The sequence below is a fragment of the Synchiropus splendidus genome, chromosome 2 (assembly GCF_027744825.2).
Source record: "Synchiropus splendidus isolate RoL2022-P1 chromosome 2, RoL_Sspl_1.0, whole genome shotgun sequence".
Classification (NCBI taxonomy): domain Eukaryota; kingdom Metazoa; phylum Chordata; class Actinopteri; order Syngnathiformes; family Callionymidae; genus Synchiropus; species Synchiropus splendidus.
This window is the reverse complement of record NC_071335.1, coordinates 16552594-16567670: the sequence shown is the minus strand read 5'-3', so window position 1 is coordinate 16567670 and position 15077 is coordinate 16552594. Positions and strand designations below refer to the sequence as shown.

At 44.7% G+C, this 15077-nt stretch overlaps 3 protein-coding genes across 7 annotated transcripts; 2 read left to right on the top strand and 1 right to left on the bottom strand.

Moving 5' to 3' along the window:
• The first annotated feature begins 54 nt into the window (after positions 1-54).
• LOC128754109 (ethanolamine-phosphate cytidylyltransferase-like) lies at positions 55-4616 on the top strand. Its single transcript, XM_053856473.1, has 12 exons — positions 55-318; positions 954-1042; positions 1345-1506; positions 1757-1908; positions 1990-2031; positions 2115-2253; positions 2457-2539; positions 2629-2706; positions 2881-2946; positions 3031-3096; positions 3783-3871; positions 3950-4616. The coding sequence occupies exons 1-12, from the start codon at positions 194-196 to the stop codon at positions 4059-4061; spliced, it is 1203 nt and encodes a 400-aa protein (XP_053712448.1). The 5' UTR covers positions 55-193; the 3' UTR covers positions 4062-4616.
• A 1278-nt stretch (positions 4617-5894) lies between these two features.
• On the bottom strand, positions 5895-8298 carry LOC128753350 (deleted in malignant brain tumors 1 protein-like). Its single transcript, XM_053854958.1, has 8 exons — positions 7935-8298; positions 7536-7850; positions 7234-7442; positions 6961-7109; positions 6454-6696; positions 6217-6376; positions 6054-6129; positions 5895-5983 (listed from the first exon to the last, which is right to left on the bottom strand). The coding sequence occupies exons 1-8, from the start codon at positions 8296-8298 to the stop codon at positions 5964-5966; spliced, it is 1536 nt and encodes a 511-aa protein (XP_053710933.1). The 3' UTR covers positions 5895-5963.
• On the top strand, positions 6036-14648 carry LOC128753956 (uncharacterized). Of its 5 annotated transcripts, none has more exons than XM_053856205.1 (4): positions 6036-6156; positions 6295-6496; positions 6560-6577; positions 6779-14648. In XM_053856205.1, the coding sequence occupies exon 4, from the start codon at positions 9048-9050 to the stop codon at positions 13674-13676; it is 4629 nt and encodes a 1542-aa protein (XP_053712180.1). In that variant the 5' UTR covers positions 6036-6156; positions 6295-6496; positions 6560-6577; positions 6779-9047; the 3' UTR covers positions 13677-14648. The 5 variants fall into 5 exon arrangements, with proteins under 5 accessions (XP_053712180.1, XP_053712178.1, XP_053712179.1 ...); XM_053856203.1 differs by having other exon boundaries at positions 6560-6945; positions 7253-14648; XM_053856204.1 differs by having other exon boundaries at positions 6560-7421; positions 7634-14648.
• Positions 14649-15077: the final 429 nt, after the last annotated feature.

Sequence of the window (15077 nt, the reverse complement as noted above, 5' to 3'; positions counted from 1 at the left end):
CTGATTGGTCAATAAAGATGACGCGAGGTGGTTACGCAATGCTACCTACAGGGGCGGAGGTCGACGAACCACTGTCCTGGAACCGTGGAGGGCGAGCTTGTAAATAATCCTCTTAGAAACGGCTCTCACCACTTATTTTGACACTTTTATACTGTGAACCTCTTCTTTTATCCTCCGCGGTGTCTGTTTTGAAATGATCAAGAACGGGAGCCACGCGGCGGTGGAGCCGCAGGGAGAAGCCGGGTGTCGCGCGCCGGCCGGGTCCGGCTGCAGTCCGGAGAAAAGAAAGCGCCTCGTTCGGTTATGGTGCGACGGCTGGTGAGTGAAGCCACTTCGGGATCAACGCAACAGTCCACATTTGTTCACCTCCACGCTTAATAGAAAGTCATTACATAGAATGCGCTTATCGTGTTGATAGCATGCTAAGCTAGTTAGCTAGATCTACTCAATAATTCGTGTCGTATGTTGTTTCTGTAGTGAAGCCTCCCCCTGTTTAAAGAATTCTGCGTTGTTAAAGCCGCCTGCTTGACATTCGATCGTCCCATCTTACGTTATTAGCGTGTCATTATTATAGTCTTGTGCTATATTACCACAAATATCTTCTCCTTATCCTCGTCCTTCTCTCACTACTTTCGTTTTCGTCATTCGATATTTGTAAACAGTGAACTATTTGAGAATCAACACTCAATATATTACCTTTAGTAAACGTCACATTACGTGTCTGATCTTTTTGTAGTAACGTGTGTGTAGTTATCATGTAGCTCTAGTTTAAGTAAGTTCCCTCAGCATCTCCGCGCAGAGCATCACTAAACACAGAGCAGTCCGTTGTGTGAGGCTCTGGATCTGATTCTCAGGAGCCGGAATATTGTAGACTTCTGATGAAACTTGATGTCCAGTTTCCAGTTAGTGTGTTTTGGAGTGTTGCTGAAGTTGCTTCGTGTTTGTCTTGGCAGTTATGACATGGTGCATTATGGTCACTCCAACCAGCTGCGCCAGGCCAAAGCCATGGGAGATTACCTCATCGCTGGAGTTCACACGGATGGTAAACACTGCAATGCTTGGGTTTCGGACAGCTGCCATTCATCTTTGAAAAAAAACCCAGAAATGTTATTACTCAGTCTGAAGCACAGGAAATATTTAACATTAAAATAGCTTCCTCTCTGTCCGTTTTGGTTGTATTTCTGGTAACATAATGTTCTGATCCCATCATTCTTCATCACCTTCCACAATAAATCTTCAATGATCTCCTTTTATACTAAAGTGTTTGACTTTGGCCTTGGGTTCTGATTTAGGATAGAAAGGAAATGATTTAGATGAGCGACAAGTTTTTTCTTCTCATTGCAGAGGAGATTTCCAAGCATAAGGGCCCTCCTGTCTTCACTCAAGAAGAACGCTACAAGATGGTTCGTGCCATCAAGTGGGTGGATGAGATTGTGGAGGGAGCCCCGTACGTCACCACACTGGAGACTCTGGACAAGTACAACTGTGACTCTTGTGTGCATGGTGGTGAGTCAGCTGCTACTTCAGTTCCTCTGAGGTTCCTCTGTTCGTCTTATTTGGAACAATGAACAGCCTTTGTAATGGATCAATATAGCGCTCTACAATTTTACTGAGAAAAAAAGTAAAGTAGTTTATCCAGCAAGAATGTGGCGGATCAATATTGGCTGTGCTTCATGTCGCACCACTGTGCATGATCGACTGGTTTTATTTTCATTAGACTTTGTTAAACCAGTTTTGTCATTTGTTTTTTTAAAAGATGACATCACACTGACTGTTGATGGCAAAGACACGTATGAGGAAGTGAAGCGTGCCGGGCGGTACAGGGAATGCAAACGTACTCAGGGGGTCTCCACCACTGACTTGGTGGGACGTATGCTTCTAATGACCAAAGCTCATCACAGCAACATGGTGTGTTGACCTCATGATAAGCATTGAATCAGACACTAAGATCAGACACTAATATTCTTCTTTTTCTTATCACTGATGTAGAACAATCCAGAATACCAGCAACACGCTGACAATTTTGGGAAGGTGAGTACAGTAGCTCCATGAAGTATTATCCTGTCACTTAGAGTCCAGTGGAGTCTCACCTCGAAGGTCTGTATCTGTCACAGGGCCCTAAAGGAACCAGCCCCTGGACTGGAGTGTCCCAGTTCCTGCAGACGTCACAGAAGATCATCCAGTTTGCTTCAGGAAAGGAGCCGCAGCCTGGAGACACCATCATCTACGTGGCTGGCGCGTTCGACCTCTTCCGTATCCTTTGCAAAGCGAGTGAGGTCAACAGGTTGCAGCTTCATCTCACACCATGTCTGGTTTATACCACACGATGTAAGAGTGAGGGCTTTCAAAGGCTGGTGAATAGTTCCCACAGTTTTTTGTGATTTACATTTTAAAGCATGAAGACAGTTACGACGTCTACAGTCTTGGTTGTTGTCTTAACTCCTGGATGCTGACAGACATCGGCCATGTCGACTTCCTGGAGATGGTTTACAAACAAGCAGAGAGGCCGTACGTCATCGTTGGACTCCACTTCGACCAGGTGGGTCACTCTGGCTTGTTAATCATTCACCTGTCCTGAGAGCTGGACGCCGCAGTTACAGGGTCAGTTAAACTTGCGTTTCTTTGCAGGAAGTGAATCGGTACAAGGGAAAGAACTACCCAATCATGAACATCCATGAGAGAACGTTGAGCGTCCTGGCCTGTCGGGTGAGTTTCAACTGGAGTTCAGGACCACTTCGGCTCTCATTCGATTCAAAATGTCTTCGAATCGGATTGTTTGTTCGTGTCTTTGTTTGTTTAAGAATGAGGTGTCCTGTAGAATGATTGAAAATGTGGTGATATAGGTCTAGAATATTGATATAAGCTGAATTAACTTTGCAGTACGTGTCTGAAGTGGTGATCGGTGCTCCGTACGCAGTGAGCAAAGACCTGCTGGACCACTTCAAGGTGAAACTCATGGGTCAAACAAACGTTGTATGTCTCCCTCTAGTGGACTAAATTCCATTCCAATTCAATTGCGCTCATCTGTAGGTGGACCTCGTTTGTCACGGCAAGACGGAGGTGTTTCCCGACAAGGACGACTCAGATCCTTACGCAGTAAGCTCTTTGTTTCAATTTGATCAATGAGTGGCTCTGAATCCATGAACCACCTGTGGAAATTCTCAGGTAGATCCTAATCCTGATGCAGGTCAGACTGGGGTTAAGACTGAGACAAGCCACATTGACTGGACAGGTGCCACAAGTGGCAAACACGTTGCAATATTTCTAAACAAAAGACATATTTGGTTTAAATGTAGCCTGAGAATTTCCCACACTGTGCGTTTTAAAAAATGAGCTGTGGTCCCGACTGGTCTTATTTTTTTTCAACCTTTTTTTATTTGATTTTCTTCAACATATAATAATACAAGAGCAATATAAAAATGGGAAAAAATGTTACATTTTTCTCCACCCCTTAAATAAAAAAAAAACAATAACAAAATGAACAATAACAAGAACTACAATGATAATTCATGATGGATACAATGTACTAAGATTATGACACCAAAAAAAAAGCAAATAAATCCCAGCAACAAAGAAAATTACTCTCGACTCTTAACCAAAAATTCCAGCCCATCATGTCCACGTCATAGACTTTAAGAATGGGGTCTCAGTAAATACTATAGACAAAGGACATTCATTTGAAGGAGCATTCTGAATGTTTTTATGAATCTCGTCTGTTGGTCTGCAGAATGGTTTTGGTCAAGTCGGTCAGTATTGTTGACGCACCTGTTGTTTCTCTCCAGGAGCCAAAGAAGAGAGGGATCTTTCGGACCATCGACAGTGGGAACAACCTCACCACCGACGACATTGTCCAGAGAATCATAAAGAACAGGTCACATGATCTCCTCCTTTCTCTTGGATGCATGGATTCCAAGTGTCTCCATCTTGTAACGCTCCACCTCTTCCCCAGGCTGCAGTACGAAGCCAGGAACCAGAAGAAAGAAGCCAAAGAGGTGGCCGTGATCGAAGCCATGAAGAGGAGGCAGCAGCAGAGTCAGGCTGCAGACCAGGAGGCCCAGTAGGGAAAAAGCAGAGCTGAATGTTGGTACCATTTCTCCTCGAAAGAACTCAGCCCGAGCGAGCCAGTCTGCCCCGGCAGACCCAATCTGGCCTTCACGCTGCTGTTAGCTTCTGTGGGCTCCACTTGTGTGGAAGGAGTCCGGGACACTCTTGAACGCCTCACATCATCTTAATCTTTTGTCAGCTTTTATTGAACCCTCACCCCTCAGTAACTTATTAACACCATGCTCACGTGAGTCTAGCCCACCCTACTGTGCATTTTAACTTTGTGAATGAAAGAGGAAGCGAGGGAGCGATTGTTTGCTCTGTAAATAACGGTAATGCCTGGTTAAGCTTATGCAATAGCTGAAGCGGGTTTGTTTGCTTTTAGAGTCACTGAGGGGCTGAAAAAGCTCTTCTTTTATTTGTGTCAGACAATCACACACACATGGGACAGAAAGGATCTGCTAACAATGATAGTCATGTTCTTCCAATGTGTTGTTTCAACACTGAAGTTCAATGTTTAATGCAGGAAGTGATTTATACCACTGGACTCTGTTGACAAGTTTGAATGTATTAAACGGTTTGTCTGTTGAAGTGTCTCATGGCGTCAGTATGTGAACACACTGAGAGCATCTTGGTCGGATCATCTCCTCAGCGTAGAAGCTCAGATCCAGGACAAAGCGTCGGAATCGCTTGAGTGGTGTCGGCAATGCTGTGAAGTGTTTGCTGCTGAAGGAGATCTGAGCTCCAGCTGCAACCTTGAGAATCGACTGAGCCCTGATAGCAGGAACATCAGGAAGCCTGTACACACGGAACGACTGAAATGTTTCATGTTGTCTTTTGTTTGGAATCGGCTCAGCACTGACCCCTGATGTAATCCTACTCTCACCTCGAGTGACTGAGACAAAGGGCAACTCCTTCTGCACGTCTCTCACCACGTAAACAACAGACATGTATGGCTCTTCCTCACTGTTCACTGAATTCCTCCTCAGGGTGCGACTCCTGAATTTGATCCTTCTATAGCTGCAATCCTCTGTTGATGAAAAGCTAACCCACTCTACCAGTTGGGTCTTGGCCCGCCATGGCCCGGGTGTCTTTTGTTACCTGTGTATTACAGACTCAAGGGGCCAGAAATAACCAACCCAGAGTGTTTTTTTGGTGCACCTCAGCTGGGCTGCCAAAGTGACCCAGTCTGAGTTGAGTTGAGACGGCAACCGTTGACGTTGCACAGGTGAAATGACAGCAAATAAGACAATGGGAAAGAGGAGACTTATAATAGAAATTTTGCGAGTCATCAGTCTCACTCAGGGGGGATGTTGAGGGCAATTATCATAGAATGCCAGAGCTATGGGAAGAGATATTACGCAGTAGTTACAACCTCATCACCAGCTCTTTTATTCAAGTCAAAATGAATGAATTATAATAGATATTCAATAATTTCATTTTAAGTTATTAAATACTTTTTTCAATGCTGTGTTTGCTGTGTCAAATTGATACACACTAGAGCAAAGCAAAAAGCAACTGACGAAATTCTACAAAATTTATTTTAAAAAAACCATTAATGGACAGTGAACAGGAAAAATGGAAAAGAAGAGGAGATCATTCACATCACCTTACAATACAATTGAATGTAAATGTTATAGTCCAGTTCCAGACTAACTGTACACTGACAGACACAAGAGCTGCCTCAAGCTTGAATGAACCTTCCAGTCTGTGAGGTTGATGCAGGGACCACTAATCCGCACTCTGCCTCTTTTAGAACACAATTATTCATTTGAATTTATGACATGAAACCAGCAGAAGATTAGCAATCAAACCATCTGATATCAGGTTTAATATGATACTATATTTGTGGAGAATGAGAACAAGTCAGGATGACTTGATAAATGATGATGATAAAAGGTCAACGTCCCGCTTGCCACTCACTTGGACGGTTTGTTGACTAAAGACAAGGAAAGTGAGATTAGAACATGACTGTGCATGTGGTGCAGTAGAGTCGTGTTTGTACTCACAAACGATGGGACCAACAGTGAGGGACTTCAATGGAGCAGAGTCGGACACAGATCGAGATCTTCTTCTTGAGCAGGACTATGGTGATGGAGCCAGAAGAAAATGGTAAGAATCAGCAGGAACTAAGCACATGGCATGTGACTGCACTATCTAAGTGCGACTCACTGGAACACAAGAGGTTCTCCTGCGGTCACAGAGGCTGAGGTTGCAGTGAAGGTAAACGTCTCTGTATTCACCCTGCAGCAGGAAGAACAGTGCAGAGAAGCGAGCCCGTAGGGACGAGCCATTCTCAATGACGGCAACCTGCCGGCGGTCAGCTGAGCACCTGCCAGGGACCATGTGGAGAAGTGATGGTTTCACATCACAAAGCTGTGAAGGCATTTCCAGGTTACGCTCACTCACTTGTTATTGATGAGAGGGTAACGGCCGAAGCTGCTGGGTCTGGGTGAGTGAGAGGCGTAACAGTCGTCCAGGACCACAGCAAAGCTCTGGTCTCTTCTATCCACAGTGACGCCCACGTAGAGAGGTGAGCCCAGCTCCATGGTTACCCGACCTCCGGGATAAGTTGAAGTGAAGCCTGAGTCGCGGTACAAGCGCATCTGGGCAACAGTGTTGGGTCCAGAGCCGGACACTCCTCCGTCAATCCTGTGGACGCCACAACAAACATCTTCTTTGGTTGGCTCCATGGTGAAAGACTTGGCTTAGTTTGTGTGTTGTGTTTTTCAAGGTTTGGCATTGAGCTGTGATCAGCTAGAGACGGTACATCTCCACCCTACGATGCTATATTGGGGAACAGAAGTGCAGTTACAGCTCACTTAAGGAAGGACTGGAAACTGTGATGCGGATGAAGAGGTCAAGAGATGAAATATTGGGCGAGGAGAGCGCTGTCGTCAGGTGTGTCATACTTACGGCAGTGGTCCCACGGCCACATTCAAAGTGGAATCTGTATCCAGGGAATAGACACAGGAGAAAGGAATTCTCTTTGGAATGGCAAAAGAGTTGTTGTTGGCAGGATAGACGAACAAGGTGTTGGAGTAGATGCCATGCGTGATGTTGGTCTGAAAGAAGTGGTGGAATAATAAAAAGACAATCAACATCTTGTAGCTTGTGCAGCAGAAGTGAGGATGACCAGTGATCAGAATAACACCAGTGTGACTGTGGTGATAGGTCGTCTTTCTTTACCGTCAGTTTGTTTCCACAGGCGCCAGCTTGGTTCACAACCTCATACCACACGACGCCATTCGACACTCTTGTGTATGTGCAGTTTCGCATCGCAAGATTGCCGGATCGAGCATCCAAACCAAGGTTGAGGAAGCTGACCACATTGAGGCCAACCTGGATCTTGCTACTGCTGCAAACCAGCTGAGAAGGTCTGAGTGAATCGTCTGTATCTGAAATTTGTCATGAGAATTGATGAATAACTCCGGTAGTTAAACATGAACACAGTGGCTTTACGTGATACTCAGTAGAGGAAGGAAGCTCACCTTCACAGACAACACTGGCGTCCTCCCTGTGTGCACAGTTGTGGATCCCAAATCCTCGATGGCGACAGTCGGTGATGGAATTTTCTCTCCCAGAACAGTTGACGTCGTCCAGCCAGATGGGGCCACTTCCTTGGCCGTAGGCTGCATTTTGAGGGGCGCTTCTAGCGCGGCCACAGTCCAGCTGTCTGCACACCACGTTGGCATCGTTGAGGTCCCAGAAGTCGTCACACACCGTCCCCCACTGGTTGTTGTGGAAGATCTCCACTCTGCCCGTACAGCGGCTGCCTGAGTTGACCAACCTGACTGGGGCAGCCGCTTCAGAGGTGGAGATGAGATAAACGCAGCAGATCATGATGGTGGAAAACACTGGCTAAATGGTGGAACTGTCAATGAATTTACCTTCACAAACCACCCCAGCATCCTCTCTGTGGCTGCAGTCGTGAGATCCGATCCCTCGGTGACGGCACTCGCTGAGACTGGACTCTTGTCCATTGCAACGGACGTCGTCCAGCCAAATGGGCCCACTGCCTTGTCCAAAGCGGGCACTACCTGGAGCTGACAGGACCCTGCCACAGCCCAACTGTCTGCACACCACCTGAGCGTCGGTCACGTCCCAGAGGTCGTCGCACACTGTCCCCCACCGTCCAGAAAAATTGATCTCCACTCTTCCAGAGCATGAACTGTTCCCTCCGATCAGGCGGATCTGCCCTTCAGCCAGGGAGACGTTCGCAGTCGTTGCAGGAGCAGAAGTCTGATTCTGCATTATATGAGTGGTTGATTCAGCAGGGGGTGTAGTTGGGCGTGGGATAGTGGTTGTGCTGGGCCCAAGGTGAGCTGAACAGAAAAAGACATGAGCAATTTGAACCTTGAGTAACCGCTTGGAAGGACGTAAAAATAATTTAATTCAAGTACAAGGACTTAACTTTCCAAAAGGGAAACCAAGACGCAACTGAATAACAATCCGAAGCAGAAAGAAAATGGACAGATTTGACAGTTTTGTTTTGTTACACAAACATTAAATGAAAAATTAACAATTATTAATACTTTTCCTAAAATGTTGTGACTGCAATTACCTTCACAAATGACCCCAGCATCTTCCAAATGTACGCAGTTGTTGACACCAAATCCTGAATGTTCACATTCCGTGATAGAGCATTCATGACCATGACATTGGACATCATCCAACCAGATGGGTCCAGCTCCCTCTCCAAAGCGAGCGTTGTGAGGAGCAGCCACTGCTCTGCCGCAGTTGAGCTGTCTGCACACCACATTGGCATCACGCAGGTCCCAGAAGTCATCGCACACCGTTCCCCAACGACCATCAACAAGGACCTCGACTCTGCCAGCGCAGCGGCTGCTGCCGTTGACCAGTCGCACAGGAACAGGAGCTTAGATGTCGGCAGTGGAGAAGATTGAAAACATGATCATTATTTACCAGACATTTACAGACGAGAAACTGAATTACAACACAATGTCTATCAAGAAAAGACAACAAACAAACCGTTACAATCCATGGTGGTACGAGAGGTTTCTGAAGGTGTTATGACTGAAGATGTGGTTCCTGGAGTTGTGGAATCTGTAGTTGTTGATTCTGAAGTTGTAGCTCCTGGAGTCGAGGTTCCTGCAGTTGAGCGTTCTGAAGTCGTGGTTCCTTCAGTTGTGGGTTCTGAAGTCGTGGTTCCTGTAGTTATGAGTTTTGATGTTGTGAGGTCTAAAATTGTGGTTTCTTCAATTATGGGTTCCGAAGTTTTGGTTCCCGTGGTTGTGAATTCTGAAGTTGTTGTTTCTGTGCTTGTGGGTTCTGAGGTTTTGGATCCTGCAGTTGTGAGTTCTAAAGTTGTGGTTTCTGCAGTCGTGGGCTCTGCAGTTATGGTTTCTGCAGTCGTAGGTTCTGATGTTGTGGTTCTTGCGTTTGTGAATTCTGATGATGTGGTTTCTGCAGGTGTGGGTTCTGAAGCTGTGGTTCCTGTAGTCTTGAGTTCTGATGTTGTGGGTTCTGAAGTTGTGGGTCCTGCAGTTGTGGCTTCAGAAGTTAGGGGTTCTGAAGTTGTAGGTTCTGAAGTCGTAGTTCCTGCAGTCTTGAGTTCTGAAGTTGTGGTTTCTACTATTGTAGGTTCTGAAGTTTTGGTTCCTGTAGTCGTGAGTTCAGCCGTTGTGGTTTCTGCAATTGTAGTTTCTGGCATTGTAGGTCCTGAAGTTGCGGTTTCTGCAGCTATGGGCTCTGAAGTCGTGGGTTCCAAAGTTGTTGGTTCTGTAGATACTGCAGTTGTGATGTCTGGAGTTGTTGGTTCAGAAGTTGATGTTTCGGTAGATGTGAGATCGAACATTGTGGTTTCTACTGTGGTGGTTTCTGATGTTGTGTGTACAGAAGTTGTGGTTTCTGCATTTGTGGGTTCCGAAGTTGTTGGTTCTGCAGTTGAGGGTTTTGAGATTGTGGTGTCTGGAGTTGTGAGTTCCAAAGTAGTGGTTTCCACAGTTGTGGTTTGTGAAAATGCGGTTTCTTCAGTTGTGAGTTCTGAAGTTGTGGTTTCTGCAGTTGTGGGACCTGAAGTTGTGGGTTCTGAAGTTGTGGTTTCTGCAGTTGTGGGACCTGAAGTTGTGGTTTCTGACGTGGTGTGTTCCAAAGTTGTGGTTTCCACAGTTGTGGATTCTAAGGTTGTGGTTTCTTCAGTTGTTTGTCCAAAGGTTGTGGTTTCTTTAGTTGTGGTTTCTAACGTTGTGGTTTCTGCAGTTGTGGATTCTAAGGTTGTGGTTTCTTCAGTTGTGGTTTCTGCATTTGTGGGTTCCCAAGTTGTGGTTTCTGCATTTGTGGGTTCTGCCGTTGTGTGTTCCAAAATTGTGGTTTCCACAGTTGTGGGTTGTGAAGATGTGGTTTCTGCCGTTGTGGGTTTTGCCGTTGTGTGTTCCAAAATTGTGGTTTCCACAGTTGTGGGTTGTGAAGATGTGGTTTCTGCAGTTGTGGATTCTAAGGTTGTGGTTTCTTCAGTTGTGGTTTCTGCATTTGTGGGTTCTGAAGTTGTGGGTTCCCAAGTTGTGGTTTCTGCTGTTGTGGGTTCTGAAGTTATGGGACCAGAAGTTGTGGGTTCCGAATTTGTGGTTTCTGCAGTTGTGGGTTCTGATGTTGTGTGTTCCAAAATTGTGGTTTCCACAGTTGTGGGTTGTGAAGATGTGGTTTCTTCAGTTGTGGATTCTAAGGTTGTGATTTCTTCCGTTGTTTGTCCAAAGGTTGTGGTTTCTTCAGTTGTGGTTTTTTCAGTTGTGGTTTCTGCAGTTGTGGGTTCTGAAGTAGTGGTTTCTGCTGTTGTGGGTTCTGAAGTTGTGGTTTCCACAGTTGTGGATTCTAAGGTTGTGGTTTCTTCAGTTGTTTGTCCAAAGGTTGTGGTTTCTTTAGTTGTGGTTTCTAACGTTGTGGTTTCTGCAGTTGTGGATTCTAAGGTTGTGGTTTCTTCAGTTGTGGTTTCTGCATTTGTGGGTTCTGAAGTTGTGGGTTCCCAAGTTGTGGTTTCTGCATTTGTGGGTTCTGCCGTTGTGTGTTCCAAAATTGTGGTTTCCACAGTTGTGGGTTGTGAAGATGTGGTTTCTGCCGTTGTGGGTTCTGCCGTTGTGTGTTCCAAAATTGTGGTTTCCACAGTTGTGGATTGTGAAGATGTGGTTTCTTCAGTTGTTTGTCCAAAGGTTGTGGTTTCTTCAGTTGTGGTTTTTTCAGTTGTGGTTTCTGCAGTTGTGGGTTCTGAAGTAGTGGGTTCCCAAGTTGTGGTTTCTGCTGTTGTGGGTTCTGAAGTTGTGGTTTCTGCAGTTATGGGACCAGAAGTTGTGGGTTCCGAATTTGTGGTTTCTGCCGTTGTGGGTTCTGTCGTTGTGTCTTCCAAAATTGTGGTTTCTACAGTTGTGGGCTGTGAAGATGTGGTTTCTTTAGTTGTGGATTCGAAGGTTGTGGTTTCTGCAGTTGTTTGTCCAAAGGTTGTGGTTTCTTCACTTGTGGTTTCTTCAGTTGTGGTTTCTAACGTTGTGGTTTCTGCAGTTGTGGATTCTAAGGTTGTGGTTTCTTCAGTTGTGGTTTCTAACGTTGTGGTTTCTGCAGTTGTGGATTCTAAGGTTGTGGTTTCTTCAGTTGTTTGTCCAAAGGTTGTGGTTTCTTCACTTGTGGTTTCTTCAGTTGTGGTTTCTGCAGTTGTGGGTTCTGAAGTTGTGGGTTCCCAAGTTGTGGTTTCTGCTGTTGTGGGTTCTGAAGTTGTGGTTTCTGCAGTTATGGGACCAGAAGTTGTGGGTTCTGAATTTGTGGTTTCTGCCGTTGTGGGTTCTGCCGTTGTGTCTTCCAAAATTGTGGTTTCCACAGTTGTGGGTTGTGAAGATGTGGTTTCTTCAGTTGTGGATTCTAAGGTTGTGGTTTCTTCAGTTGTTTGTCCAAAGGTTGTGGTTTCTTCAGTTGTGGTTTCTAACGTTGTGGTTTCTGCAGTTGTGGATTCTAAGGTTGTGGTTTCTAATGTTGTGGTTTCTGCATTTGTGGGTTCTGAAGTTGTGGGTTCCCAAGTTGTGGTTTCTGCTGTTGTGGGTTCCAAAATTGTGGTTTCCACAGTTGTGGGTTGTGAAGATGTGGTTTCTTCAGTTGTGGGTTCTAAGGTTGTGGTTTCTTCAGTTGTTTGTCCAAAGGTTGTGGTTTCTTCAGTTGTGGTTTCTAACGTTGCGGTTTCCACAGTTGTGGGTTGTGAAGATGTGGTTTCTTCAGTTGTGAGTTCTGAAGTTGTGGTTTCTTCAGTTGTGGATTCTAATGTTGTGCTTTCTTTAGTTGTTGGCTCTAAGGTTGTGCTTGCTTCCGTTGTGGGTTCTGAAGTTGTTGGTTCTGCAGTTGAAGGTTTTGAGATTGTGGTTTCTGGAGTTGCGAGTACAGAAGTTGTGGTTTCTTCAGTTGTAGGTTCTAGAGTCATGGTTTCTTCAGTTGTGTGTTGTAAGGTTGTTGTTTCTTCAGGTGTAATTTCAGCAGTTTTGGTTTCTTCTGTAGTGGTTTCTATCGTTGTGATTACTTCAGTTGTGGATTCTGAAGTTGTCCTTTTTGAAGTTCTGTGTTCTAAGGTTGTGGTTTCTTCAGGTGTGGTTTCTGACGTGGTTTCTTCAGTTGTGGTTTCGAAGGTTGTTGTTTCTTCAGTTGTGGGTTCTAAGGTTGTTGTTTCCTCAGGCGTGGTTTCTTCAGTTGTGGGTTCTAAGGTTGTGGTTTCTTCAGTTGTGGGTTCTAAGGTTGTTGTTTCATCAGTTGTGGGTTCTAAGGTTGTTGTTTCCTCAGGCGTGGTTTCTAAGGTTGTGGGTTCTAAGGTTGTTGTTTCTTCAGTTGTGGGTTCTAAGGTTGTTGTTTCCTCAGGCGTGGTTTCTAAGATTGTGGGTTCTAATGTTGTTGTTTCTTCAGTTGTGGGTTCTAAGGTTGTTGTTTCTTCAGTTGTGGGTTCTAAGGTTGTTGTTTCTTCAGGCGTGGTTTCTAAGATTGTGGGTTCTAATGTTGTTGTTTCTTCAGTTGTGGGTTCTAAGGTTGTTGTTTCTTCAGTTGTGGGTTCTAAGGTTGTGGGTTCTAAGGTTGTTGTTTCTTCAGTTGTGGGTTCTAAGGTTGTTGTTTCCTCAGGCGTGGTTTCTAAGATTGTGGGTTCTAAGGTTGTTGTTTCCTCAGGTTTAATTTCAGCCGTTGTGGTTTCCAAGGTTGTGATTCCTTCAGTTGTGGATTCTAACCATGTTGTTTCTTCAGGTGTGGTTTCTAAGGTTGTGGATTCTTCAGTTGTGGGTTCTAAGCTTGTTGTTTCTTCAGGTGTGGTTTCTAATGTTGTGGGTTCTTCACTTGTGGGTTCGAAGATTGATGTTTCTTCAGGTGTCATTTCTAAGGTTGTTGTTACTTCACATGTGGTTTCTTCAGTTGTGGGTTCTAAAGTTGTCATTTCTGAAGTTGTGTGTTCTAAGGTTGGTGTTTCTTCTGTTGTGGGTTCTAAGGTTGTTGTTTCTTCAAGTGTATTTCCAGCAGGTGCTTTCAAAAAGCTCAAATCGAACAATCTGCTTCTCACAGATGGCTCTGTCAGCCGCTCCTTACCTGAAGGCATCATGTCAGTGAAGACATTTTTTATGACATCCTTTTCTCCATTCATCAGTTCTGCTCAAGAGAAATGAAGTCAGTGTAGATAGTAGAATATAAAGCTCAACAGCTTCAACATACAATGAAGAAAATGTGCACCTGAAGAACTTCCTGCTCCAGTCTGTAAGATGAGGAGCAACGCCAGGATCTTAAACAACCCCATAGTGGACCAGACCTGTGGCACCAACCTGTGGAGGAACAAAGAAACGTCTATGGACATTTACAGTCGTGAGATGTCTCCCCATCAGTCTTTACCTGTGAGAAAGCTGTGAGATCCAGGAGTCAGGGAGGAAGAGGGATTGTCACGGTGCATGAGGGAAGCGGAATATATATAGGCCCAAGAAAAACACTCAAAGTTGAAGAACACAAATGGACCACTGATCAAAGAAATCACACCCTACTAGAGCAGTTACTTATTAATCAAATATAATACAAAAAGCATCTCTTTCAACAGAAACAAATCCCCAGTAAACGCAGGTTGCAACACCTTGATCAATCTCGTGTGGACAAACAGAGCTCTTGAGCTCCATGTTTGCCCATTTTATCGACACCTTGCAGATACACAGCACATGTTTGATTTCAACACAGAAGTGCACAGTGCCCTCGTCCCTGCTGCAGCAGCTTCATCCTGGGTCCTGGGGTTGAGAGCCACATGTGACTTAACTTAGATACGGACCAGGGCCGGCAATGTTTTGAAGCTCCATTTTATTTGAACTAGTTTTGTCTGTGTATTGATCTATGTGCTTGTGGCTATATTGTCATCATTGCTAACTTCCACTCTGTCTTTTACACAATATTACAATGTGTTTGTTTATCTTTCTAAATTCACTTTAACTTTCCTTTTGTTTTAATAAAATCAATCAGAGGGACAAAAGTGTTAAGGATGTATTTCAACAAAAGTATCAGGGTGGTCAGGTGGTGACAGTTGGACAACTGTTATGTAATTTCACCCCTTTTGATATTCAACAGGCCAGCTGGAGCAGCAGGTCACGTGGCTCTTAAAAAAATAAAAACAACTTATAAACGCAACATACAGTTGAATCTGTGAGGATTTTTCTCCAGGTCTGAAGGGATTTGTTTAAGTATAAGGTATGCAATAGATGACATGGACACTGTGGAAACTGAGAAGTAAAAAGCATTTTAAAGTTTGTCCACCAAAGTTGTGTCACCTTAAACAAGTTTGTAACTGTGGTTTGCAGCCATTTCATATGACACAACCATGTTTTTGAGAACAGGCAACATCAAAACTAAAATAACTGGACTGACGACCAGTCACCACCTTATTACCGCTGCCATGGAGGCAATATGTTTAATTTTTGACACCATCGGTTTGTCTGTCTGTGTTCAAAGGAATTGATCTGACTGGATCCAGGAATTTTTAAAAAAGGTTTCCGAAGCATTGGGAGATTGTGTCGGGAGGGACGCTAGACTCTGGA